This window comes from Aspergillus wentii (genome assembly GCF_001890725.1).
Source record: "Aspergillus wentii DTO 134E9 unplaced genomic scaffold ASPWEscaffold_2, whole genome shotgun sequence".
Classification (NCBI taxonomy): Eukaryota; Fungi; Ascomycota; class Eurotiomycetes; order Eurotiales; family Aspergillaceae; genus Aspergillus; species Aspergillus wentii.
In genome coordinates, this window is record NW_024467833.1 from 1,599,378 (window position 1) to 1,624,045 (window position 24,668).

Genomic DNA, 24,668 nt, shown 5'->3' on the forward strand with positions numbered 1-24,668 from the left:
GAGAGAAATAACCCCTCAGAAACTAGGTCAACGTACCTCAACCAGCGTAATCTAGATCAGGATCAATAAGAACAACAATAATAAAGAGCAGAAACCGAAACCTGGAGCTTCCGACCGGGTGGTTATATTTTTTTTTTTTTTTCTCTCGCACGGCGGGACGTGGTGGGATGCGAAGAACAAGAGAGGGAGTTCCCGAAGGGGAGTTTTTGCCCGCCAACCCCAACTGCGGCCATCTCGCTGTGTGTCAGTTCCAGTACAAAGGTGGTAGTTCCTCCCCCACACCTCCGTCATCCGCTGGGTGTCTCGATCCTGCAAAGTTGCACCTTTTGCCTTTTTTTCCTCTCGTTTGTTTCTGTATTTCCCTTTCCTGCATCGTTTTTGTTGCCATCTCGTCCGATTTGCTGGTCGGTTGGGCTGAAGCTGTCAACTACTACCTAATAACTCTCCGTTCTCTCCATTCGGTTGGGAATCATCGCGGGAAACATTCCGAGGCACGGGTTGTCGACTGGCGCATTGAGGTTAGTATAACAATATTTGCTTTTTGATCTTGTTAGTTCTATCTTATTCTGCCCTTATATTTGCTTTTTTGCTTCTTCACAAAGTCATCCCCGACCCCCGTGGTACATTTGGTTGCGATGGGACAAGAGTGCTGACTTACCGCCCTTCTCCGTCCTTAAGATACCTGCGCCAGCCCTGACTCCCGAGGGCCATATTGAAAGATGAATTCGTTGAATATCTTGTCGTCCCGGGTCATCGGTCAGACCTCCAACCCCAATCGCAACCGTCAACGATCCCATTCGCAAGGAGATGCTTCGCTGTCAACAAACTCGCCGAGCGATATAGGACAGCTCAGGTCCTACAGCGTCGATAATGCCCATGCGAGCAAGAATTATGAGAAGGCATATGATGGCTCATCCACATTGATTTATGATGGAGATCACTCCGGGTATAGCTTCGATGAGAAGACGCCGTTGCTCCACGAAATCGAAAAGGATGGTCCGCTGGTTACTAGAAGCGCTTTTGGGTTGATTGCACAGCGTGTCTTTGACGCGATTGCGGAGACTATCAAGTTTATTCTATCGACATTGGCTGCCCCGGGGGTGTATGTAGCCCAGTGCTTTCGAGACGATGATGGGCACTACACTCCTATGGCCCCAGTGAGAAAACTGCGGCGTTCCATGTCGAGATCTTCCTCGGCGGATAACAGGGTCAGATCCGGCAAAGGCGTTAATCAAGCCGATAAAGGTCGACCAGCACGGAAACTGAAAAGTCACATATCGCGAGATTCTATCGCATCCAGCACGTCCGAGTCAGAAGGGGATCGTCGAAGCATCAAGGGACCTCCAGGTAGTAAACCTCGAACTAGAGCGCGAACTCTCAGTCAGGAGCAAGAACCAGAAGATAGTACCCCACGTCGTTCGATTCGGATCAAACTGCATAATGAAGAGGCCCTTAAACGGCAGAGACAACGCCGGACCCAAAGTTCGGATCTTGGACAGCCGCCGCATAGCAGTCTCGCCAGAGTTCAAGGGACCGTCAATTTGGATAGCATCAAGTCACCTACCTCTCCGTCCGTTCATAGGATCACCAAGTATCCGCATTTTCCCACTCCACCTCGGCCACTAATTCCCTCGCGTCTGCCTTCATACACCGCAGCTCCTCGCAATTCCAAGATACCTCAAAAGACCCTTGTCCTGGATCTCGACGAGACGCTCATCCACTCGTTGGCAAAGGGTGGCCGCATGTCTAGCGGCCATATGGTCGAAGTCAAACTTGCTACACCAATGACTACTGCTCTCACTCCTGGCGCTCCACCCACTACGGTTGGACCGCAACACCCCATCCTATATTATGTCCACAAACGGCCTCACTGCGATGATTTTCTGCGCAAAATATGCAAGTGGTATAAGCTGGTTATCTTTACCGCAAGTGTGCAAGAATACGCCGATCCGGTTATCGACTGGCTTGAGCAGGAGCGGAAATTCTTCCAGGCACGGTATTATCGCCAACATTGCACTTTTCGCAATGGGGCATATATCAAAGATCTAAGCTCCGTTGAGCCTGATTTGAGCAAAGTGATGATCCTGGACAATAGCCCGATGAGTTATATTTTTCACGAAGGTATGCTGGAATATATCCTCATCATTTGTTTGTTCTATCTCTCAAGACTCACATTTGGCTTTTTTAGATAATGCAATTCCCATTGAAGGCTGGATCAACGACCCTACAGATAATGACCTGCTTCATCTCATCCCCATGTTGGAGGCTTTGCAGTATGTGACTGATGTCCGAGCACTTCTAGCATTGCGTAGAGGCGAAGCAGAGGCTTAATCTGGGAGGAGACTAATAAAAATCGAAGAGAGATATATCATCTTCAATATCCATGTCGATTTTCCATGCCTCCTCTTGCCCCTCTCATGTCCTCATGTAAAGAAACCTGATGAAGACCATGATGAGTGCATAGCATCATATCATACCCCATTCTCCTGTTTTTGTTCTTTTGGGCCATGGTTGCTCAATTGCAAACTTATATTCCTTGTAATAATTTTCTCTCTTGTGCTTCAAGCTGCCTATAATTTTTTTTCCCTCATCTCCATTATTCATGGCGTTATTGACTAAAGAGGTGTGATGAATCCAATATTATTATCCTTGCTACTCAGCGATGCTTTTCATCGGCTGGTTTTTTTGTTTCTTTTTATTAATTATTTGAATATGAATTTGTATTACTATCTGAAAATCATGAATAGATAATAAAATAAAAAAGTAAATAATTACAACCTATAAGTTGGGGAGAAAGGAGTGTATCATCCTAGTAATTAATTCGTGGTGATATATCTATTCTGTCATGACAACTAATAAATACTCATATTCCTGAATAAATTTGGATGTGTAAAAAGCCCTTGGACAGAAGTACTTTTGGTTATATTCTGAACCTCTACTCCGTAAGGTGTCCCTGATTATTAATGAACCTGTGATGCCGCGTTGAGGAAATATATACTTTCGTGCACCTGAAACTCTTGGTACAGCAGCCTGTTGAACAGATCATATCCGGAGTAGATTATTATTGAATAACCCCCCCCCCCCCCCCCCTTCTCCCCCAAAGCTTAAATAAATAACTCTACACTAGTTGTTGAGACTGACTTTATTGGGAAAATGAGATATCAAAAAAGTATGAAGCCCAGACCCCGCATTCAAACTACAAAGGCCTCTACGGATTGGTCTTGATGGGAAAATTGATTTAATTTATATATTTGATTGTTATCATCATGGATTTGTCATTTAACCCATGTTTGGTTCGTAAATTCTTTAAAATTCTTTCCTTTTGAAGCAAAAGGGATGAAAAGAAAATCATTAATCTCTATACCTGGTAAATTCTTTTACAATCCCTTGGCCTGCTTGGCTTCAGTGAGCGCCTCTTTGAGGGAAGCGATGGCCCTGTCAATATCGTTACGGGCGGGGTCAGTGACGCTGACGCCCATGTGTCCGAAACGAATGTACTTGGTGGCGATCTCCTTGTGCAGGCCAGCTGCGAAGATCACGCCACGCTTCAGCAGACCGGGCAGCACATCGGGTGGTGCCAGACCATCGGGCAGGTAGATGGCAGTCATACCGTGGGCCTGGTTCTCGGGCTTGGCGGCCAATTGGGACAGACCAAGTTCTGCGACAGTGGCCTTGACACGATCAGAGGCCTGGGTGTGGATAGCAAAGCGCTCAGCCAGAGGGCGAGCAGTGATCTGGGAGAGAGTAGTGTGCAGGGCGTGAACGAGCTGGGTAGGAGGGGTGGCGAAGTAAGAAGGCTTGAAGTTCTCGTAGTTTTGCATAATAGGCAGCCAGTTGTTGATGGATGCGTAGTACGAAGACGGAGGGGTCTTGCGCGACTTGACGGTCTCGATGGCCCGACCGGAGGTCATCAAGATACTGAGACCGGGAGGGCAGCCGATCGCCTTCTGGCTGGCAGTCAGGACAACGTCGATATCCCACTCATCAAAAGCAATCTCCTCAGATCCAACGCTGCAAACACCGTCGACGACGACCAGGGTTTGCGGGCTAACCCGACGAACAACCTCGGTCACACCCTTGATGTCACTCAGGACACCGGTCGAGGTGTCAACGTGGGTGATGGTGACGACCTTGTAGGGCTTCTCCTTGAGCGCCTGCTCAACCTCGGCGAGCGACGGACGGTCTCCAATGGGTGCCTTGAGCTGTGTAGCGTTGGCACCGTATGTTTCCAAGCATGTGGCGAAGGAATCGGCAAAGTAGCCGGTGTGCAGGACCAGGGCATTCTCTCCCCTCTCGAGTAAGTTCGAAGCCACGATATCCCAGCCAAGGGTGCCGCTACCGGAGATGATGAAAGGCTGTGCTGCGGGGTTGGTGGACTGGAAGAGCTTGCGAACGAGGGTCAAGGTCTCGCCAAAGACCTTGACGAAGCCGGGAGCGACGTGGCTCTCACTTTTAAACGATGATTGTCAGTTGGCTATTCAATTCCCTCTGTATGAAGAGATACTCACGCATAGTGGGACATGGACTGGAGAACGGCATCGTCGAACTCAATGGGTCCTGGGATCAGGAGGGTGTTGTGAGGAGCTTGGGATGACATCTTGGTGGGGGGCGATTGGGATGGGGGGTCAATAGGAGAGTTAGCAAAACGTGGAGGGGGAACAGTGCGGTCGATGGGTTTATATTCGATATCGTCGGGTTCACGAGAAGTCCTCTCGGTCGAGAAAGGAGTATTAAGGTCAGGCAACGGTAGGCGCTGGTCCAGGTGTCTGGAAATCAGGCTCAGGCGTTGCGTCGTCTGTTTGGCGGCCAGCGTTCCGATACACGGCTCCTCAACCGGAGAGCCCGCGGGGTAAAGGATAGGGAAAAAGGCCAGAGAGGGGGAGGGGAAAAACCGGAAAAGGCAGTCGAGCGAGAGGCAGAGATCGGGGATCGCCGCGGGAAAAGGTACAATCGGACCGGGGAAGCGTTTATCGTGGTGGAATTGTGTTTTGCAGGATATAGAAGGGGACTGAAGATGAAGTTGGAAAAGAAGTTATATAGGCCAGATGGTCAATGTTGAGGCGATGCATAAAATCTTTTCTTTTTCTCCTCCCTGTCGTCCCTTTCTTGCTCTATCGGCCGTGAAAATAACCCCCTTTGGAGCCATTTCGGAGACTGTCGAACCGGGCGGAGCCTTCCGTTGCGCATTCTTCGATGGAGTTGTTGAGGATTCGTTGAACATGGAGAAGTTTCCGTGATATTGAGGTTTATTATTCAATGAGGATGATTTTATTACTATGGCTTTGAAGGCTGTCCAATTGCAGCCCTTTTTCTCTATCCTGTAGTCCGTAGGTACATGCAGTACTGTTTCCGTATACCCATCCATGGATAACTTGTCGACTGTAGCATAAACTGTTTATTGCAATATCTCTAGAAGCCTTTCATTTCATAAATATATCTTGTATTCTACCATTCTACCATTTTATTTATATGATATTGTTGCAGATTACATATACATACTCCCAAATACAAAGTCTAGCCCAGAACAGAACTTCCTTAGGGCATAGGGCTATCTAGCTCCCCCCGCGAAACTGCCAGTTGCCTAGACTGTATTGTATGTATATACGTCAGGTCCAAAACATCATCATATCGAGATTTGATATTGACAGTTTTTTGTCGCTGCTCACCTTCTCATTCGAGCTCCACTTGGAATGGGTCGTTGAATCTATCTCTACCTTCTCTACCTTCTCTACCTTCTCTCCATCCAAGATGACATCGCGTCTCGTCTTGGCCATCGGTGACCTGTTCATCCCTGACAGAGCTCCCGTAAGTGGCATTTTTGGAGTCCCCCCTCACAATTCTAGGTGGTACTTAGACACTAACCTTTGTCGCTAGGATCTTCCAGTCAAGGTGCGCGCTGCCCGCATTCTCTAGATTCCTTCCCATTCTTTGTGTTTCGTCGCTCGATTGACACCATCGCAGTTCCGGAAGCTCTTAACACCAGGCAAGATCGGTCAGATCCTCTGTCTCGGAAACCTTACCGATCACGACACCTACGAATTTCTCCGCCAGGTCGCTCCCGACTTGCAATTGGTCAAAGGCGATTTCGATATCGACTCTCCCAACCTACCTCTCTCCAAGGTCGTGACTCACGGCAGCCTTCGTATCGGCTTCACCCATGGCCACACCATCATCCCCCCGGGCGATGCCGACGCCCTGCTCATCGCAGCTCGCCAGATGGATGTAGATATTTTGCTATGGGGAGGCACACATCGCTTTGAAGCATTCGAGATGGAGGGCAGGTTCTTTGTGAACCCCGGCAGTGCAACTGGTGCCATGAACACTGGTTATTGGCCGGAAGGGGAAGAACCGACCCCCAGCTTCTGTCTGATGGATGTAGGATACCTGCCCTTTGGCCCACTGATCCAGCCCCGGGATACCTGTATACTGACATTCAATAGATCCAAGGTGATGTTCTCGTGTTATATGTCTACCAGCTCAAAACAGACGCCAACGGAGCCGAAACCGTCGCCGTTGAGAAGGTCTCGTTCCGCAAGAACAACGTCCCCTCTTAAGTTGACGTCCCTCGTCTATTGCCATTTGTATATATCCCATAGGTGCACACGCGGTCATGATGTCTTGTCCTTTAACTTTGTTCCAGCGTCTATCTTACTCTCTTGTTGCCATGCAGTCTATTGTGTACTAACTACAATACCATCCCGTTTATTTGAACTCTATGCTCACCAGTCCATATATCAGACAGACCAGCTCTTACAAAAGTACTGCCTCGGCAATGTTATGTGGGTCTGATTTAGGACCGCGAGTTGCTTCTAGATAATAGTCCAAGAAAATATCATAATCCTGTTAACAGCTAATTCTCATGCCATGCTACATCGAAGATGTTTTTATAGTGACCTGAACATCCGAACATGGACTGAAAAGGATTGACTAGGCGACTTAGTCTAATATAATAAATATTTCAATACCCATTCTAAATATGGAATATCATTATTATGTCACTACAAGTATATATGAGAAAATAAAAGAAAAGCAAAGAATAAAGAAAGCATGCTCAAACTGACTGGCTTTGTTCTACATAGCGGCTGCAGAAGACGGCCAGATGACAAACTCACTAGGCCGGAAAGAGCATCAGTGACTTCGGCGTCGATCAACGCGAGTCGCATTCATTGCCGTTTGCTTGACAGTTTCAGTCGCCGTTCCACGAGTCCCTCTTATACCATTCGCTCTTTTTGCACGGCTGGGTCTGAATTGTCTCCTGGCTCTTTTCACTGGTCGGATATTATATTCTTCCAGAAGATCTCCATCCCCCGCGGCACGCTAGCCTAGACAAACGGAAAAGGCATCATTGTTGCCTTTCGACTTTTTTTTTTCCCTGACCTAGACCTCCTTGCGACACTACATATTACAAGAGAAGGAAAAAGAGCCTATTTGCTTTTTCTACCATCAATATGACTACCGAAGAAAAGGAGGTTAAGGATGAGCGTTTTGAGACTCAAGAAGGCGGCGATGATGAGGTACGTTTGGCCGTTGAAACGGGAGCTGGAGCTGGAGCTGGAAGCTCAACAGCTGTATCTCCTGAACCAATTTATTTTTTTTCACAATATTGTCTCATGGATCTATCATTGTTGAATGCCCCCTATTATCTGCTAGATCTAACATGGTTTTTTTCCACATGCAGGAAGAAATTGCGGCGATGAAGAAGCGAGTCGCCGAGATGGAATCCGAGGCAGCAAAGCTGCGCGAGATGCAAGCCACCCTCGATGAACAGTCGGAGAACCTACGGGAAGACAAGGAAGACATTGATGCTCGGAGTATTTTCGTCGGCAACGTGGATTACGGTGCTTCCCCCGAGGAGATTCAAGCGCATTTCCAGAGCTGTGGCTCAATAAACCGTGTCACCATTCTCTTGGACAAGTTCACAGGCCAGCCTAAAGGGTGCGTTGCTTCCTGCTTACTACTTCTGGTCACTTGATACCGCCTCTGGATTTTATTACAATGCTCTATCGTGACCCCTGAGCGACGAATGCTGACTTTCAGCGCTACAGATACGCCTATGTGGAATTTGCAGAGCCCAGTCTCGTTGCCCAGGCACTTGTCTTGAATGAAAGTGTCTTCCGCGGCCGAAACCTCAAGGTGAGCGCGTGGAACACGTTACTGTTCTCATTATACAAGCCTACTGACACGAGTTATTATCAGGTCGTCCCCAAGCGTACTAACCTTCCTGGTATGACTCGAGGGCGCGGACGGGGTGGCTTCCGTGGCCGTGGCCGCGGCGGCTTCCCTCCTCGTGGAGGTTACCGTGGCGGATATCGTGGACGGGGTCGAGGCTATGCGCCGTATTAAGTGGAAGGGACATAACGTCATGACTATTGAAGGGGCAGAATATATCCAGGAGCTACAAGAGGAAATGAAAGGCACAACAAGCCAAGCTACGGCAAAGGGAAATGCTGGCGAATATGCCATTTTGGCGAGCTGATTCAGAATCAACAAGAATCTCTGATTTCATGGATGATTCCTTTGGAGTTAGGGACTGGGATGTACTGTATTATATCCACCAAGCCACAGATCGGGGGACAAGATGGGCGGATTTCCAAGATCGCTTTGATTATCGTTTTTTTTGTCGTTATTTCCCTCTGTGATATCATCATTTTCATATTCTCACCATTAACCGGGTCTACTTTTTTTTTTTTTTTTTTTTTTTCGGCCGGGGCAGTAACAATGGAAGGGCAATTTTTCTTTCTGGGTTCAATATTATACTAGGAACCCCCATGATGATGAGTGGGGGAGCCCCAATATAGGCTTTGTATACCAGTATCGATAATGACGATATTTAAATCCCGCGCATATCTATCTGAAGCAGTCTGGAAACTTGATTGTGTCATCCGCATCGATCAATCATTTGTTTCAGCCCCACAGTTAAGCAGGAAGACGTTGTGAAGGTAGTATCTCCCACCATGCGAGTCGAAAGCGCCCATCCAACACCAAAACTGGCCCTGAGCGGATATTTGTAAATCTCTCTGCCTTGTCTGTCACCTACCTATGATCTTAGTCACCTTGGCCTTCCTTGGGAGTGTCGACAACGACGTAAAACGCACGCGGGGTTTCTACTTTTGGCGTGATCCAGTGGTTGTTAGCCGCCCAAGCGAGCGGAATAGAGGAGAAAACCACCAGCCTTGGTCACTTACGACATACTTCGACGACTGGCTTGAGTTGTCAGACGTCGACCCTGAAAGCACACCCGACTAACTAACCAACCATTTACTATCACCTCACTACTCGTTTGGTCTACATTTCTTTTCTTCTTTTCTTTCCCCCTTCCCCCCTCCCCCCTCTCTCTCGTCACGGCCCCCGTTCCGCCTACACCCGCCGAAAGGGTCAATCGACCCCTCGCTAAGTTTATTGGCCCAGCGGCGTCACGTCAAGACTGCTCAGCCCCAAGTCCGCGCCTCCATCCTCGAAAACCAAGCAAGAGGTATTATTGCCAACCCGTCAGTCTTCCAGAACACCGCCCGAATCTCGACCCGGCCTCAAAAGACGTTATTCACGATCGACTTAATTTGAACTGGAGATCCCACTGTTTGGTGTGTCTGGATAAGCGGTGGATGCGCACGCCGCGAATTACCCTTTAGGCTTGCCTGATCGGCCTTTTGCACCCAGAGGCGTGTACTGCAAGTATCATCTCAGTACAGAATGGGGTCCAATCTGCCAGCGTAAGCTCGCTTTTCACCTCCTGGCTTCGGCTTTTTTGCCCTCCTTTTTTTTTTTTTTTTTTTTCCTTTTCCCGCAGCTTTTGTCGGAGACAAATATGTTACGTTCATCACTTTATTCATGGGATAAATGCTAACGGATGAATGCGTTGCAGCCAGCCAAACCTTAGGGTCACAAGTAAGACGAAACAACCTCCACCCGAAGTGGCAGGAGGCTGCGGGGAGCCTTCTATGTGCATGGGACTGACTCGATCACTACAGTTATCGCGGCGGATGGGCTATACAAGCGCGATGTCTTCCGTATGTCTTGTTATCAGAGGATTATTTGATGGATTCGCCATCGACTCGTAACGAAACTGACCTCGTGTTATCATGCAGGATTCCCGGATCCGTTCGCCGTGGCTACCGTGGGGGGTGAACAGACCCATACGACATCCGTGATAAAAAAGACATTGAACCCTTACTGGAATGAGATGTTTGATCTGTACGCCTTATCATCCGAACTTCCCCGATTGTGCCTCTTTCCCGTGCTAATCAATTCCGATAGACGTGTCAACGAGGACAGCATCCTTGCAATTCAGATTTTCGACCAGAAGAAGTTCAAGAAGAAGGACCAAGGTTTCCTCGGTGTCATCAACGTGCGGATTGGAGATGTGATAGATTTACAGATGGGCGGTGATGGTATGTTGCCTTTCTGATATTCTCTCCAACGTGAAATCGTCGGGCTAACTTGAAACCCTTGTTTCTCTCAATAGAAATGCTCACCAGAGATTTGAAGAAATCGAATGATAACCTCGTCGTACATGGAAAATTGATCATTAATCTATCCACCAATCTCACTACACCGAATACCAATCAAACGAATGGCGGTTTGAATCGATCACATGTCCAATCCTCAACCTCGAGCGGGCTTGTCCCACAGGTATCGACGTCAGGCTCGCAGCCGTTGCCGCCGCCTGCTCCTGGCCCGGCTGATCCGCCCCCGGCTGCAGCATCGAACCCTTCCCTCCAACCCCAACGAGCCCCATCTGGTACCAGGCCGTCCAGCACAGTTGTTCCGGCTAATGGAGCAGCTGCTCCACCTAGTGCCAGCTCTCGAACAAACCTCAGTTCGTTTGAAGATAGCCAAGGCCGGCTACCAGCCGGCTGGGAACGACGGGAGGACAACCTGGGACGAACTTACTACGTGGATCACAATACCCGGACAACCACCTGGACGAGACCATCGAACAACTATAATGAACATGCGCAGCGCTCTCAGCGCGAGGCCAACATGCAGTTGGAGCGAAGAGCACACCAGAGTCGTATGCTCCCCGAAGATCGAACAGGGGCAAGTTCGCCGAACTTGCCAGATAACCAACAGCAAGCCTCTACTCCCCCGGCGGGTGGAAGTGCCAATGCTGTTTCCATGATGGCCACGGGAGCCACCACTGCAGGCACTGGTGAGCTTCCCCCAGGATGGGAGCAGCGGACGACCCCCGAGGGACGGCCGTACTTTGTTGATCACAACACCCGAACTACGACATGGGTTGATCCTAGACGGCAGCAGTACATCCGGATGTACGGCCAGAATGCCAACGGCACCAACACCACGATCCAACAGCAGCCCGTTTCCCAGCTGGGACCGTTGCCCAGCGGGTGGGAAATGCGTCTGACCAACACGGCTCGAGTATACTTCGTGGATCACAACACCAAGACGACGACATGGGACGACCCTCGACTACCGTCGTCCTTGGATCAAGGTGTTCCGCAGTACAAGCGTGACTTCCGTCGCAAGCTTATCTACTTCCGATCGCAGCCTGCTCTGCGTATCATGTCCGGTCAATGCCACGTCAAGGTCCGCCGGAATAACATCTTTGAAGACTCGTATGCCGAGATCATGCGCCAAAGTGCCTCGGATCTGAAGAAACGTTTGATGATCAAGTTCGACGGTGAAGATGGTCTGGACTATGGTGGTCTTTCTCGGTATGATTTCTTTTATTATAAAAGTGTCTTGTTGATCTGATTGCTGACAAACGCAGTGAATTCTTCTTCCTTCTTTCCCACGAAATGTTCAATCCCTTCTATTGTCTGTTCGAGTATTCCGCACACGATAACTATACTCTGCAGATCAATCCTCACTCCGGCGTTAACCCAGAGCACTTGAATTACTTCAAGTTTATTGGCCGAGTTGTCGGTCTGGCCATCTTCCATCGTCGTTTCCTGGATTCTTTCTTCATCGGGGCGTTCTACAAGATGATGCTGCGGAAGAAGGTTTCGCTTCAGGACATGGAGGGTGTTGATGAGGACCTACACCGTAACCTTACATGGACTCTGTAAGTCTTACAGTTGGAATTGCTATCTTGATATTGGTTTCTAACAGATGACAGGGACAACGATATCGATGGCATTATGGAACTCACTTTCTGTGTTGATGACGAAAAGTTCGGAGAGCGTCGTACTATTGATTTGATACCCGGTGGTCGGGATATTCCCGTCACCAACGAGAACAAGCCACAATATGTTGAGTAAGTATTCTCTGATGAATTGCTTTGATCACAAGACTAATCTATGCACTAGGTTGGTCACTGAGTGGAAGATTGTGAAGCGTGTTGAAGAGCAGTTCAACGCGTTCATGTCCGGATTCAACGAGCTGATCCCCGCGGATCTGGTCAATGTATTTGATGAGCGCGAGTTGGAGCTGCTGATTGGTGGTATTGCCGACATCGATGTTGATGACTGGAAGAAGCACACCGATTACCGTGGATACCAGGAACAGGACGAGGTGATCCAGAACTTCTGGAAGATTGTCCGCACCTGGGATGCGGAACAGAAGTCTCGTTTGCTCCAGTTTACTACTGGTACATCGCGTATTCCGGTCAACGGATTCAAGGATCTCCAAGGTTCCGATGGACCCAGACGGTTCACCATTGAGAAGTCCGGTGACCCTATCGCGCTACCCAAGTCTCACACATGGTATGTTTTTTTTTTCAATAATTATATCAATCCGATCAAATGACTAACAGATCGACAGCTTTAACCGTCTTGACCTTCCTCCGTACAAGACGCATGATACTCTTGAGCACAAACTGTCTATCGCCGTGGAGGAGACATTGGGCTTTGGACAGGAGTAGAGAGTTTTGTCATGATGGAACAGGCAGATCATTTCCCGGGACAAGATTTTGCTACATACGTCCCTTATAATAGTCATCGCAGGCAAGCGTATGATACTACTACTCGCCTTGAGAACGGCTTGACTAGAATCAAGCCGTGCTGGCACGGAGCTATCTTGGAGAGGGGAGTTTTTTCTTCTTTTTTTTTTCTCATGCATTTGCAGTTGGCGAAGGAACCTTTTGATACTTCCTCGCCATGCTCCTTTTTCTGCTTTCTTTTCCTTTCCTTTTCTTTCCATCTCTCATTTTCTCCTCCCATCAAGTTGTTCCCGTTCTAACTGACTACGGTTTTCTTCATGCGCTGCAATTCCCTTGGGGGGCAAGAGATGCTACACCCGGATCGGCATGGGTTTTCTTTTCTTTCATTCTTCTTTTTTTTCATCTGGTCCACTTTCTTTTTATTCCGTTGGTGAACTTTGTATATACTCTGTATTATTTTGTCCTACGGATATCGTGAAGCCTGAAGCCATTATCCTATACAATCCGGATATAGAACTGATGATGTAGGCTTTATAATTGATGTGATAGTGATATTAGAATGAGCAGACATCAATTGGCCTTGACTATGCCTACATATTCTCTATGGATAGAGTGAACATATGCAAATAAATGCCGTCTTATGCTTTTGACGTTGCAGGACTGTGAAGCCCTTTAAAAATAGTCTGGCCAAGAACTGCTTGCGTTTGTCCGGATTGGATGCTGGGCCAGACCGACATTTCCTCCCTCTTCTCCCCTCATCTTCCCTCCTATATTCCTCTCGACCACACACGCTCACATGCCCCTGGCCAATATGGACCCCGCAGCATCCATGATGAATCAGATCCTTACTGCTCATACACGGCTATTGGATGTATCTAATTGCCTATCAGTCAGCAGGTCGTACGGTGTGAAAGGAGTCCATTGGCCGTGAAAAAGCTACTCGAACGACAGAAAAAGTAATGAATGCCCTCATGCAGGGCCTAGCTCAAGCCAGACCAAACAGTTGTCGATCAACGGTCTGCGTACCTGGTACTGCAACACATTGCGTTAAACTGTCTGCATGGTGAGTCGAGGTCGTTTTGATATCAATTGCGAAATCTTTGTCTAGGTGAAGATCAGCTAATATCGTCAGATGCTCTCTGGCTTCAATAAACCACCTCCAAATTTGTCTGGATAGCCATGTCAAAAGTTCAATATTCAATAATCTCTGATGGCAAAATCCAAGACGACTTCTTTACATATAAATGGACTGGACAAGCTGCATTTGTTCCTTTGCCATGTCCATCCACCTGATAGTCCGCTAATAGTGCATCCGCCTGCTGCATGCTATATCGCCGAATACGGACGGTGATTCCTTTGCCTCGAACAGCTTCCAAATCATCATCGCGACACCGACTTGACTGGGATTCAATACAGAAGACAATAGTGTCCATTTTTTTCGGACTCTACCACAGCGTACTGAACACTCTCGACCTGTCATAGGCTGACGTGGATCGTCTTTTTGGAGTGCACGTCTTTCCCTCGCAGCATTGGTTATTTTTAAAGTAACGGTACCTTTTATATACCAGAATGGAGGTTCGACAATTTAGTATATATTCACCTGTCTCGATAACTTTGGGTCTGTCCATCGTGGTTCGTTTTTTATTTTTTATTTTTTATTTTTAAATCACCATCACAGCAATTGACTTTGCCTTGCCATATCTATTGACCTTTCTCAATTGACCTCTATACCAGGTACACTCAAAATGCGTTACTTTTCCATCATCACCACACTCCTCACCGCGTCCGTCGGCTTCGTCGCCGCTGAAGATTCTTCTCCAACGGCTGCCCCTGGCACTGCCCCTACAGCCTCCTCTGCCTCATGTCCCGCCCAGGAGTGTGTATTCATCACAGCCAGAAGAGGGAATATATACTGATAGGTAATAGAATTCTCGACGCCTGCCTCAAATCCATGAAACCCCAACTCCAACACTGCGCTTCAAACGACTGGAAATGTCTCTGTGAACAAAGCAACAACGTCCTCACGTGAGCTATCTTCCACCCTCACCCATACACCATTCAAGCATTATATACTAAACAGATACCTACCAGCTGCTACAACAACTGCACCCACCACCCCGATCGTGACGGCGCGAAACAAAGCAAAGAATCCTACTGTAGCGCCGCCGAAGCCAACTCCGCCCTCAACACCAGCACCTTGTCCGCCGCCACCCCTACCAGCACCCTCCCACCCAGCGCCGCTTCAACGACCACCTCCGCCGCCACCGAGTCTGGAACCAACTTTTCCAAAGGCGCAGCGGCCGGGTTGAACATTGAAGCGGGGACGTTAGTGGCTGCCGCCGTGGTGGCGGGACTGGGGGCTGCGTTGTAGGTTGAGCTAAGGTGAGGCGAGACGAGGCGAGTAGATAGGTGGATTGGATATGCATTAAGGGGTGTAATCTGTCTGTCGATGGACTTCGGGCGTCGATGGATATCGATGTTATACATATGGTTCTTAATTAATAATTTTTTATGACTGATATTATATATTTTTGCAGCATACGTAAGGGGTTTTGATACTATTATCATCGCAACAGTGGGTCAATCAATGTCGATCAATAACCATCAAAAAGTTTACCTGGCGAGTTTAACCCTTTGAAGGCTTCAATAGAGTAGATGAGCTATGAAGACCTGGTCTGAGTATGTTTGAAGTTTAAGGTGGAAGGATTGCTCTCGTCGACTGGTTACTATGCTCTAGCCTGCTATTAGATATCTTAGGATCGTCCACTTGATAGACTTTCGCATAAAGGCAATCTTAAGATAGAGATAGTATGATTAAAACCAAGTAGAATATGCAAGGACGAAGGGTTTATATTCGTTTGTGATTGAAATAAACGAAATGAAGACTGCAATTGTATCAATTCCAATCATAACTATATACATCTAGACATACATCATATATACTGTAATGCCCAATCTATCTATGTACAAAACCAAAGGGGTATCATTGTAGAACGTCAAAACAACCAGTACTCGTACTCGGTAAGAGGAGCAGCAACACTAAAAACTTGAAGAACGATGACGGATCCAGGCCTGGCAGCCGAAACAAAGAGAAGGCAACTTTCTCTTGGATTTCCAGAATGCGGCCACGACTGCCCCGACGACACAGGCGGCTAGTAGGATTTGTTGGAGACTGTTGTCGTCTAATGTGGACGGGGCTGCGATATTGTTGTTGGATGTCTATTCCATGTTAGTATATGATATTCATTGAATGAAGGATAAAGGAGAATTACCACTTGTACCGGACGTCCTTCAAATGTTCTGGTATATCCAAGTTCCTGTCCGTTAATGTCGACGGCCGCAAAACGGAGATAACCATAATTTGTCTCCAAGTCGAATCGTGTTTCGAACCCGCTCTTGGGCACGTAGTCGACGGTTTCAAAATCGCTGTCCTCGGCATCGGGAACACTCGCACGTTGCAGAACCCAGCCTGCTATTTCTGTCGCGCCGTTCCAACTAACATATGCCGAGCGCAGATCATCATCGACCTCAAGGTCTGGTGGGTAACTAGGCCGGCCAACCCACATGACCTTCTGAGCGCGGTAGGACTTGATCCACCCGAACCAGAAGAACATGGATGGGCCCCAGTGTGCATCACACAGAACCTCGCCGTCTACACTGAATTCCGTGTATGCCGATGGCTTACCCCAGCCAATGAAGATGTTTCCTGTCCGGGGTAGAACTTGTAGGTTTCCTTGGGAATGACTGCGGAAATTTCCAGGGCTGTGGTAGACGTGCAGGGTTTTGGCGGTCCAGTTTTCGAAATCCAGCTCGATCATGTAGCCGCGCGTGTGGTCTGACGTTCGCTCGTGTTCGTTGGAGCCATTGTCCAGCAGTGTAATGACGTTTTTGGAACGCCAGCGGGCATCGTGTTGCCAGGTGAAACTGGTGGCCATTCCATTGGATAGATCCTTGAACATATTTCGCTTTCCGCCGAGAATCCACAGAATGTTGCCCGAGGGACTGATGCAGGTAACCGTGTGCATGTAACGCGATGAAACGAGGTAATTGCCATCGGCGTCCTTGTCGATACTGTTGATATGGAAGTAATCCCAGGCTTCGCCGGCGGTGGGCGCAGATCCCTTGTCCTTGATATCGAAATAGGTTTCCTCCAGCGCATAGTGGTCACTGGCCCTCCATTCGAAGATAAGTTCGCCCGTTTCAATGTCTATTTCCTGGAAAAGGCCATCGTAGATCCATCCCTCGGAGGACTTGCCCATGGATGAAAGATCGATCTGGTAGATTTCGTAAATGGTCATAAGAGCGGTTCCTTGCTCGGTGATTTTAAAGTCGTGAACATCGCCTGTTTGATTATTTGCTGCAGAAACGACATGGGCTAGTTCGTAGGACGAATCCAGCTATTAAATGTGAGACTCTTTCTCTCCTCTCTTTTGTTCAATTCAACTAACCATGTAATATGAGCCTAGTCCACGCGTTCCATCATCATCACCGACCCAAAAAGTGAGATAATCCTGGTTCTTGTACCGCTGGGAATTCAAATCCATAATCATGCCAAATCGTTTCTCGATCCAAACCAGATTCCCCTTGTTATCGTATATCAATGGCCCCGGTTCCGGATAGAAATGACCACGGGGACTTAAAAGAACATAACCCTCCTCGCAGCGCGGATCCCATCGCAGGATATTAACCTCTGGGCTTTCGAGATCGAAGGATTCATAGCTAATGGTAGGATGGGCCCCGAAAAGACCGAGTTCATACCATAAGCTGTGCCATGAATTGGCCGTTGCCAGCAGCGGCAAAAAGAGCAAAAACACCAGCAACATTGCCCTCTATGTTTATAAGGAGAGTGAAAGGAGAGAAGAAAAGTCGACAGGAGACATGCAATTCAACCTGCCGAACAATTCTTCCACAAACGAAAAAAAAAGAAATAAACGAAAGAATAAAAGAAAAGAAAAGAAGGAAATAAAGAGCGACAAAATAATACATAAAGCCGAACTGTCAAAATCCCGTGCCAAAAGAAAATCGTTTATCGATTCATGGCGAGAGGGGGGGTGGATGTATATGACGCGGCTTGATCGGGAAATGTCCATAGCAGACGACGAAGGCGGGACAGCACCGATGCAGAAACGCATTCCATTCAGCTTCACCCCCAAAGAAAAGCCCGAGGGCTGGATACAGCAAAGTTGGAGAAGAATGGAACTCAGTGCCACTGTACCATTCACTCGCATTGGCCCCAGAGGTTCGTGGCGAATTCAACCCAGTGTTCCAGTTAGGCTTTTTTTCTCACCATCATTATATGGTGACGAAGCTGCCAAGAGAGATGGCCACGAGGGGTGGAGTTGGCCGGTTGCATGTTTATCCACAGGATTTTATCAAAGCTCCGGCTGCGTATTTGCGTACTGCGTAGTGTGTACGCGCCATAAGAGTATATTCATAAAATTATCCTGGGAAGAGCGTGGTGATGGCGACGCAATCATTGTGATTCCTCATTATTCTCACGAGTGAGGCTGGAAGCATTCCTCGAAAGAGAGAGAATGTTGCTATCTCCGAAGAACTAGGTTTGTGAGATGTAGCTAGTTAGTACAGAAACGAAGAAAATGTCCGAGTCTGGTTCTTGAGAAACCTGGAATATTAATCTGATGGTGAGACCTAATGTCAACGGTCAACAGCCGAATGCAGAGAGGGCTCAACCTCGAAGCCGTTGTTCCGTTCATGATCAGGGTCCAATTCCAGTTGGTGAGAGACTAAGGAGTAGATGATTGGTTCTGGATGAAGATCAAGGAGAGAATTGAAGTGATCAGCCTGTAGATGACAATGTGGATGTCTTGTCGTGGGGGAGTTGGTGAGGAGGAAGAGAAGAGAAGAAGAGGGATTGGTCTGTGCGCAGGAGGCATCATGGAATATCGACAGCGCAACAACGCGAGAGACAGACCTGGGATGCTATCAGACGAGCTTAATGGACAATCTACTTTATCATACAGAATCAGATATCATGTTCATTGATGTTGATTCTATCCTTGACAATATCTACAGAACGCCTGCTTCAGACAGACAGAACTGCCAAGCAACTTGGCATACTTCATGATCCACCAATGTAGAACAATAGGAGAGATACGGAGAAGATACGAAATACGGAGTTAGGGATATCAGGATTGAGCAGTGGAGATGGATTACGGAGTATCATCGATTGAGGCTGTCGAGATAGAACCGTCAAGTGTTTGCTGTCCGATACTCTACAGCATCCTCACCACCGACCCTATATCGTCAATATGCAATCCATCAGACAAGACATCCGGCCTCTACATAGTACAGCCACCTTCTACAGTTTCAGCTTCAAATCAACCCAAACAACCCTTCTGAAGCGACGGAACGTCGAATCACTCCTGACAATCCGGGGATCGACTCCATCTTCTGCACCAAAATTGCCGATCCCAATAAGCTCGACAAACCGCGTGGCAAGAATCCACACTGTTTCACTCTCCTAGAAAAAATATCCATCGAACTATTATTATTGTCTCTTGCTCAGCTTAGCACCAGTATCTTCATCGCCATCATGCTTCCTCTTCTTCCCCTCGTTATCGTTGCCAAAATTCCCCGAAACATCAATATGTCTCAGCACAAAGGCCACCTTGTCGACATCACTGCATGAAACCATCTCCCCATCACCATCACTCTTCAATCTCTGTCGTAAACCCTCCACAGCCTCATATAACCCCCGATATTCCTGAAGATTATACTTCACACTCAGCTCCCCATTCGCCCGAATCATCTTCACAACCTTGTTCTTCTCTTCCTCCACCAGACTCGGGTACATCCCCAGACACAGCCAGAGATAGACATCATCACTGTAAAACGGGATATGGTCAGACTGAATCGCGAGAATGAGCGATGCCGTCGCGACACCCACGCCGCGCAGTGGCTTGGTTAATGCATCCAGACTGTTTTTGACGTCTTCTGTAGAGATCGTGGTGGGAAGAGAAGTAAACGCCGTAGTCGTAGTCTTTCGAATCAGAGATTCGGCATTCGATTTAATCATCCCCATGAGGGCAGGACGGAAGACGCCATGTTTTCTACTTCCTATTAGTATCCTCTCTTAAATACAGTAAAAGGCCATCAGCATGAATTGGGCGACTGACAATTTCCACTCCATCAATCGAACCATCTCCTCTTTATCAAGATACCCCCTTTCTCTCACGGCATCAGGGAGCGTGGTATACCGCCACTCATCCAACTCCTCGAATGCCTCGACTTCAAGTTTAACTTGTTCTTCTGAGACGCCAAGTTGATCTGCATCTTGTGGTTCCTTCTTCTTCGACTTGGGGACCTTTTTATTCCTTGCTTTCAGGTTGTGTACTGCTTCCCGGGTAGCTGGGTAGCATTTTAACAGATTGTGGAAGGTTGCTCGAGTGATTGCGGAGGGGCTCAAGTCGGATTCTTTCATTTTGGTTGCAATTTGACGATAATGTTTTTCAGGTTGTTGATTTGGAGACAGAAGGGATTCTGGATGTTGATGTTGAAGAGGTAACGTACGTACGGTAAGACTGGAATAACCAATCATGATTCCTATTTACTGTCATGTATTGTCATACTGACATTACGGCTACTCCATGGAGAGTCTGTCATAGAAAATTCATTAAATATCAGATACAGGCGAATCATTGAAAAGTCGTAACTGTATATCCCAGAGGGATAGACGCTGAACAGGTCAAAATCAATCCATAAAGGCCCAGTCATCCCATATTCCATCCCGAAAACTGAACCGTTCCAAATATCAAACAAGGCGCCATGCCCACAGGAATTATAAAAAAGAAAATTAACTCGAGTCTCATACAGAGAAGGAGAAGAGAGGTACAAAATTACACACGGTAGAGGGGTACTAGCCCCTCATAAGGTAAAGGTAGAATTCACCGGGACTTTCGATGGCTGTCCTTTTTGCCCTTGCCAGGACTGCTATCCGGATTGACAAACCCCACCCGCTTCTCATCCTTGCCCCGTTCCAGCGGTTCAAGTGAACTCGAAAGGAATCGATCCTTTTTCTTCGAATTGCCTCGCCGGAGAGATTTCGACAAAGGTGCTGCGTTATGAGTCGCAGGGCTCGCCAGCCCTGGGTCAGACTTGGGATCCGCCGTGCCGTTCGACGTCGTGGTGTCTTCGTCGTCTTCCACGTCAACGTGGCTGAAGTCCTGATCGTTATCCCCTGCCTCGGAAGAGCTGGGACCGGGGCTCTCAGAATCTGAAACTACCTCGAAGTCGTCATCGTCGCTCACCAGACTCGGGGCTTGATTGGACTCGAGAGTGTTCGGGCTGAGATTTGCAGAATGATCCATACCGTCGACCTCCCGAAGTTCATCACCTTGAGGTGGCCGAGACAGAGATGACGCCGGTCCGTAGGGCGAAGTGTAAGGTACAGACCGTGTTGGTGTCAGGGAGTCCAAAGTAAGTGGTTGGGGGCCCATATGATCAAGTCCTTTACGACTGTTCGGTCGCTGGGAAGCTGTTTGTCCAACTGTCGTCCGCATTGGCTGCCTGCCAACACGCGAACCAAGAGCCTGCTGGCTTCCCTGGCTCGTGTCCGTCGAAGGTTGCAGCGAATCGTCATCCGACTCGGCATCCTCAGAAGAATATGCCCCGAGATCGACCGTTATCTTGGCCTCTCCAACCAGTTGATCAAGGTCAACGCCAACACCTCTGACTTGCATCAAAGACGAAAGATGCGGGGTAGCAGGGGAGGCCATGAACGAATCATTTGAGGCTTTCACCGCTCCGGGCGTATTCCGTTTCCCTGGTCGAGGGCGACCTGCAGAAGGACGGGGTGTTTCCACCGCTGGGGACGACTGGCTGACTCCAGATTGCTTTCGAGGTGTTGCATCCTTGACCACATCTTGTGCAGAGGGTGTCGCGGACGGTTCAATCACATGGGCAGAGCGAACCAACGGATGAACGTAGCCAGGAGCGGCGACACTTGGAGTTTCGTGACTCTTGCCCCCAACGACGACACCCGCATCGTCCACCTCAACAGGTTCGCCCGATGCGGTGGCAGCTGCATCGTGGCTGGCAAAGTTGCGGTTATGTGCGATACGACAGTGATTGATGAAACCTTGGGTGCTGGAGAAGTTGTCTCTGCGACAGTCCAGACACACCAGCTTGACAAGAACACCGTCCGACTTTCGTCGGATCATCATGGGACCCGCCCGTTCCTTTGTTGGAGGATAGCCAGTTGGCAAAGATTGTAGCTTCGCACCACCCGAACCCCTTTGCGGTCGGGATTTGCTAGCCATATAACCACCGTCACTGGGATTACCCCGTGTTGAGCGGCCCTCCATCATCGGAAAAGAGCCCGTGGCGCTTGTAGCCAAGGGTGTCATTACAGGATCAAACTCGCCTCCATCGAAACGCGGATCCGGTATCAGCCACTTGGCATAGTGGCGCGTATACGGCCCATCGGCGACACCCCATGGGGCTGGAGAGAACGGTGCCGGACCATTTCCAGGCGGGAGCACCGCAATTCCCGTTCCATTGCTTACCGATTGCGACAGTCCAGCGACGTTGGATCCCGGGTAAGGAATCTCAGCGCAGCGACGCAATTGTTCCATCGCAACCTGGCACTTGGCGATCTCCTGATCAATTAACCGTAATTCATTGTGCTTCAATAACACTTCCAAGCTCAGTTGGGCTTCAAGCGTTTCTCGTAGCTTTTCCACATTCACCTTGCGCGGAGTAGTGGCCTGATCGGCGATGGAAGTCGAGGATGAGCCCTGGCGACGATGTGGTGAATGCGAGAAACCGTCACTGGTCGGAGTAGGCTCCTGCGACGAAGAGGTCTGTCTAGATGGGGTGGCGTTGTTTGTCGCATCGTCCGGGCGCAATTTGGTTGCGACGGGGGCATCGCGATCTGTGGCGGAATCGCTGGAATGAGAGCGTTTGCGCTTCAACTGAGGCAAGGGCAGGCCGTTGACGCCTGGAGAAGCGCAAGGCGGCGCAGTAGCGAGCATCTTGACCTCCTCCGCCATCACCTTATTCCCTCCGATTGCAGAGGACCAAGGAAGCAGCCGAAACATGCCATGCGAAAGCTGTTGAATGGGCGCGAGAGCGGTGGAGGTGTTATCGATAGGAGATTAAGATATAGCAGCGAAAAAATAGCGGCGCTAGATTGTCGACCCTTATCTGCAAGTTCCGACCATACACCAGTGCATGGAAAGGAGGATCTAGATAAGGGGAGAAGAAAAGCGTGGGAGGCGAATCGTAGAATCAGAGGAAGTGACTCTACGATGGTGTGGATTTGCGACCGTAAGGAAGAGGCAAGGGGGGAAAGAGGCACGAGCACTCCAAACGAGGCACGTCAAACTCCAAAGCCCAACAATGACATGCGATGACAATCGCGTCAGTGGGAAGTATTTGATTTTTGAATATTTTTTTGTTTGTTTGTTTGTTTGGTTTTTTTTTTTTTTTTTTCTTTTAATAAAAAAATTAATCTTTCTTCTGTCTTGTTATGAAGTAGTAAAGTAGAGTAGGTATAGTTTAGAGAAGGGACAAAGGCGAGAGAGATCAGTGATATGCAAGCCGGAATGGGGCGCGATCGAGAAAGCGGAGGGATCCACGGCTATTGTTGGGAAGGGATGGGGTGGCGTTATCTATTAATAATGGATCAAGAGGACAGAAAAAAAAGACAGAAGTGACTCAGAGAGGCGATATGAGAAGAAATTAGGAGGGGGGGGAGTATAGGAGGATAAAAAGAATTTGACGTCCGTCCAGGGATCGTCCGAAGGAATATGTACGAGGAGAGTAGCGAGAGGAGAGAGAGAGAGAAAGGGAGGAAGAAGTCTAGAAGGATGGGGAGAGGAGGAGGAGAGGGAGAGAAGAGGAGAGAAGAGAGAAGAAGGACAGAAGATAATCAGAGGAAAAGTCGGGGGATTTGCGGGTAAGAAAGAGGGAAAGAATTATTTATTGGATCAAGTAATCTGGGCCAAAGATGCGATGGACAAAGATGGGATGAAGAGGCGATGAAACAAGAGGAGAAAAAACGTCAAAGAAAAGAGAATCTCATGGCGGTTGATTGTACATTTGTCCATTCCATACAGAAGGGGAAAGGGGGGGTCCTTGCGACAGGCTTTGTCTCCGGCGCACTAACAGCCGGTAGTCAGAAATAGTGACACCCAACGCAGGCAGCAGCCAATCAGAGGGTGGGTATGCGGGCGACGATGGAGTCGAGCAGGCAATAATCAGTGCTCAATCGACTTAAGAATAACCGCCAAGTGGAGCGATGATGTGATCCAAAGTCTGGAATGGTCGATCTGGTAGAAGAAGAAGAGAAGCTGAAAACATGGAGAGTGACAGAGAAAGTAGAGAAGCAGAGATGGAGATATTATTGTTACAGATTGCTATTATTGTATCGATGCAAGACAGAGGAGAGGAAGATGATTAGGTAAACAGGTACCTTACCTAGGTATGGTTATACAGCCAAATACAGAGGATACAACGGGCGACTTAAGCGACAGATAACATGCATCCTGGACGGCCTCCAACTGGTCGACATTTGTACGATGCATCCATCCTTTATTATCCCTATATCTATCCTCCTGGTTCTGGATCAATGCGATTGATTGCGAGTGCCATGGTTCCAATCCGTCTGGTTGAGCAGCTCGTGTCATCAAATCGACCCATGAATTGACATAATCCTCTCTCGAAGCCTGATGGCCTGAATCTTTCATCTATCTCCAGCTTGGCGATTCCACATTTTGCCACTCTCACTCAGCTCCCTACTCTCTTACCATCGCTTATTATTATTATCCTTCCTTCGTCCCGCCTGGACAATGGTTAATTCAAATTGAGA

The 24,668-nt window shown here is 48.4% G+C and overlaps 8 protein-coding genes across 8 annotated transcripts; 4 read left to right on the forward strand and 4 right to left on the reverse strand.

Moving 5' to 3' along the window:
• Nucleotides 1–719: 719 nt before the first annotated feature.
• Nucleotides 720–2,331, forward strand: nemA (Nem1-Spo7 phosphatase catalytic subunit NEM1; the record flags this gene model as incomplete). The annotated part of the gene is made up of 2 exons (XM_040827566.1): nucleotides 720–2,121; nucleotides 2,189–2,331. The coding sequence occupies 2 exons, from the start codon at nucleotides 720–722 to the stop codon at nucleotides 2,329–2,331; spliced, it is 1,545 nt and encodes a 514-aa protein (XP_040692318.1).
• Nucleotides 2,332–3,177: 846 nt separating this feature from the next.
• ASPWEDRAFT_57320 (alanine--glyoxylate transaminase) lies at nucleotides 3,178–5,365 on the reverse strand (the record flags this gene model as incomplete). The annotated part of the gene is made up of 3 exons (XM_040838331.1): nucleotides 3,178–4,449; nucleotides 4,509–4,795; nucleotides 5,132–5,365. 3 exons carry the CDS (start codon nucleotides 5,363–5,365, stop codon nucleotides 3,378–3,380), a joined length of 1,593 nt encoding a protein of 530 aa, XP_040692319.1. The 3' UTR covers nucleotides 3,178–3,377.
• A 52-nt stretch (nucleotides 5,366–5,417) lies between these two features.
• Nucleotides 5,418–6,988, forward strand: ASPWEDRAFT_36331 (vacuolar protein sorting-associated protein 29). The gene is made up of 4 exons (XM_040834425.1): nucleotides 5,418–5,805; nucleotides 5,875–5,889; nucleotides 5,962–6,375; nucleotides 6,441–6,988. Exons 1-4 carry the CDS (start codon nucleotides 5,749–5,751, stop codon nucleotides 6,552–6,554), a joined length of 600 nt encoding a protein of 199 aa, XP_040692320.1. The 5' UTR covers nucleotides 5,418–5,748; the 3' UTR covers nucleotides 6,555–6,988.
• Nucleotides 6,989–7,151: 163 nt separating this feature from the next.
• Nucleotides 7,152–8,618, forward strand: ASPWEDRAFT_36334 (uncharacterized protein). Its single transcript, XM_040834427.1, has 4 exons — nucleotides 7,152–7,514; nucleotides 7,679–7,935; nucleotides 8,046–8,133; nucleotides 8,197–8,618. Exons 1-4 carry the CDS (start codon nucleotides 7,449–7,451, stop codon nucleotides 8,341–8,343), a joined length of 558 nt encoding a protein of 185 aa, XP_040692321.1. The 5' UTR covers nucleotides 7,152–7,448; the 3' UTR covers nucleotides 8,344–8,618.
• Nucleotides 8,619–9,690: 1,072 nt separating this feature from the next.
• Nucleotides 9,691–12,820, forward strand: ASPWEDRAFT_24561 (NEDD4 family E3 ubiquitin-protein ligase; the record flags this gene model as incomplete). The annotated part of the gene is made up of 9 exons (XM_040832633.1): nucleotides 9,691–9,710; nucleotides 9,863–9,885; nucleotides 9,969–10,007; nucleotides 10,086–10,388; nucleotides 10,463–11,672; nucleotides 11,729–12,022; nucleotides 12,077–12,214; nucleotides 12,267–12,662; nucleotides 12,721–12,820. The coding sequence occupies 9 exons, from the start codon at nucleotides 9,691–9,693 to the stop codon at nucleotides 12,818–12,820; spliced, it is 2,523 nt and encodes an 840-aa protein (XP_040692322.1).
• A 2,169-nt stretch (nucleotides 12,821–14,989) lies between these two features.
• Nucleotides 14,990–17,661, reverse strand: ASPWEDRAFT_48849 (arylsulfotransferase family protein; the record flags this gene model as incomplete). The annotated part of the gene is made up of 3 exons (XM_040837173.1): nucleotides 14,990–15,331; nucleotides 16,120–17,235; nucleotides 17,287–17,661. 3 exons carry the CDS (start codon nucleotides 17,659–17,661, stop codon nucleotides 14,990–14,992), a joined length of 1,833 nt encoding a protein of 610 aa, XP_040692323.1.
• A 1,685-nt stretch (nucleotides 17,662–19,346) lies between these two features.
• On the reverse strand, nucleotides 19,347–20,279 carry ASPWEDRAFT_103125 (uncharacterized protein; the record flags this gene model as incomplete). The annotated part of the gene is made up of 2 exons (XM_040827538.1): nucleotides 19,347–19,908; nucleotides 19,975–20,279. 2 exons carry the CDS (start codon nucleotides 20,277–20,279, stop codon nucleotides 19,347–19,349), a joined length of 867 nt encoding a protein of 288 aa, XP_040692324.1.
• A 207-nt stretch (nucleotides 20,280–20,486) lies between these two features.
• Nucleotides 20,487–23,199, reverse strand: ASPWEDRAFT_36341 (uncharacterized protein). The gene has a single exon (XM_040834428.1). It carries the CDS (start codon nucleotides 22,846–22,848, stop codon nucleotides 20,743–20,745), a length of 2,106 nt encoding a protein of 701 aa, XP_040692325.1. The 5' UTR covers nucleotides 22,849–23,199; the 3' UTR covers nucleotides 20,487–20,742.
• Nucleotides 23,200–24,668: the final 1,469 nt, after the last annotated feature.

Excerpts from the sequence above, each read along its gene's own strand:
- ASPWEDRAFT_36331 (XM_040834425.1), top strand. The coding sequence starts at position 5,749 with ATGACATCGCGTCTCGTCTTGGCCATCGGTGACCTGTTCATCCCTGAC. Across the intron at positions 6,376-6,440 it reads CCAGCTTCTGTCTGATGGAT|ATCCAAGGTGATGTTCTCGT; the intron begins GTAGGATACCTG and ends GACATTCAATAG.
- ASPWEDRAFT_36334 (XM_040834427.1), top strand. The coding sequence starts at position 7,449 with ATGACTACCGAAGAAAAGGAGGTTAAGGATGAGCGTTTTGAGACTCAA. Across the intron at positions 7,515-7,678 it reads AAGAAGGCGGCGATGATGAG|GAAGAAATTGCGGCGATGAA; the intron begins GTACGTTTGGCC and ends TTCCACATGCAG. Across the intron at positions 7,936-8,045 it reads TTCACAGGCCAGCCTAAAGG|ATACGCCTATGTGGAATTTG; the intron begins GTGCGTTGCTTC and ends TCAGCGCTACAG.
- ASPWEDRAFT_36341 (XM_040834428.1), bottom strand. The coding sequence starts at position 22,848 with ATGGCGGAGGAGGTCAAGATGCTCGCTACTGCGCCGCCTTGCGCTTCT.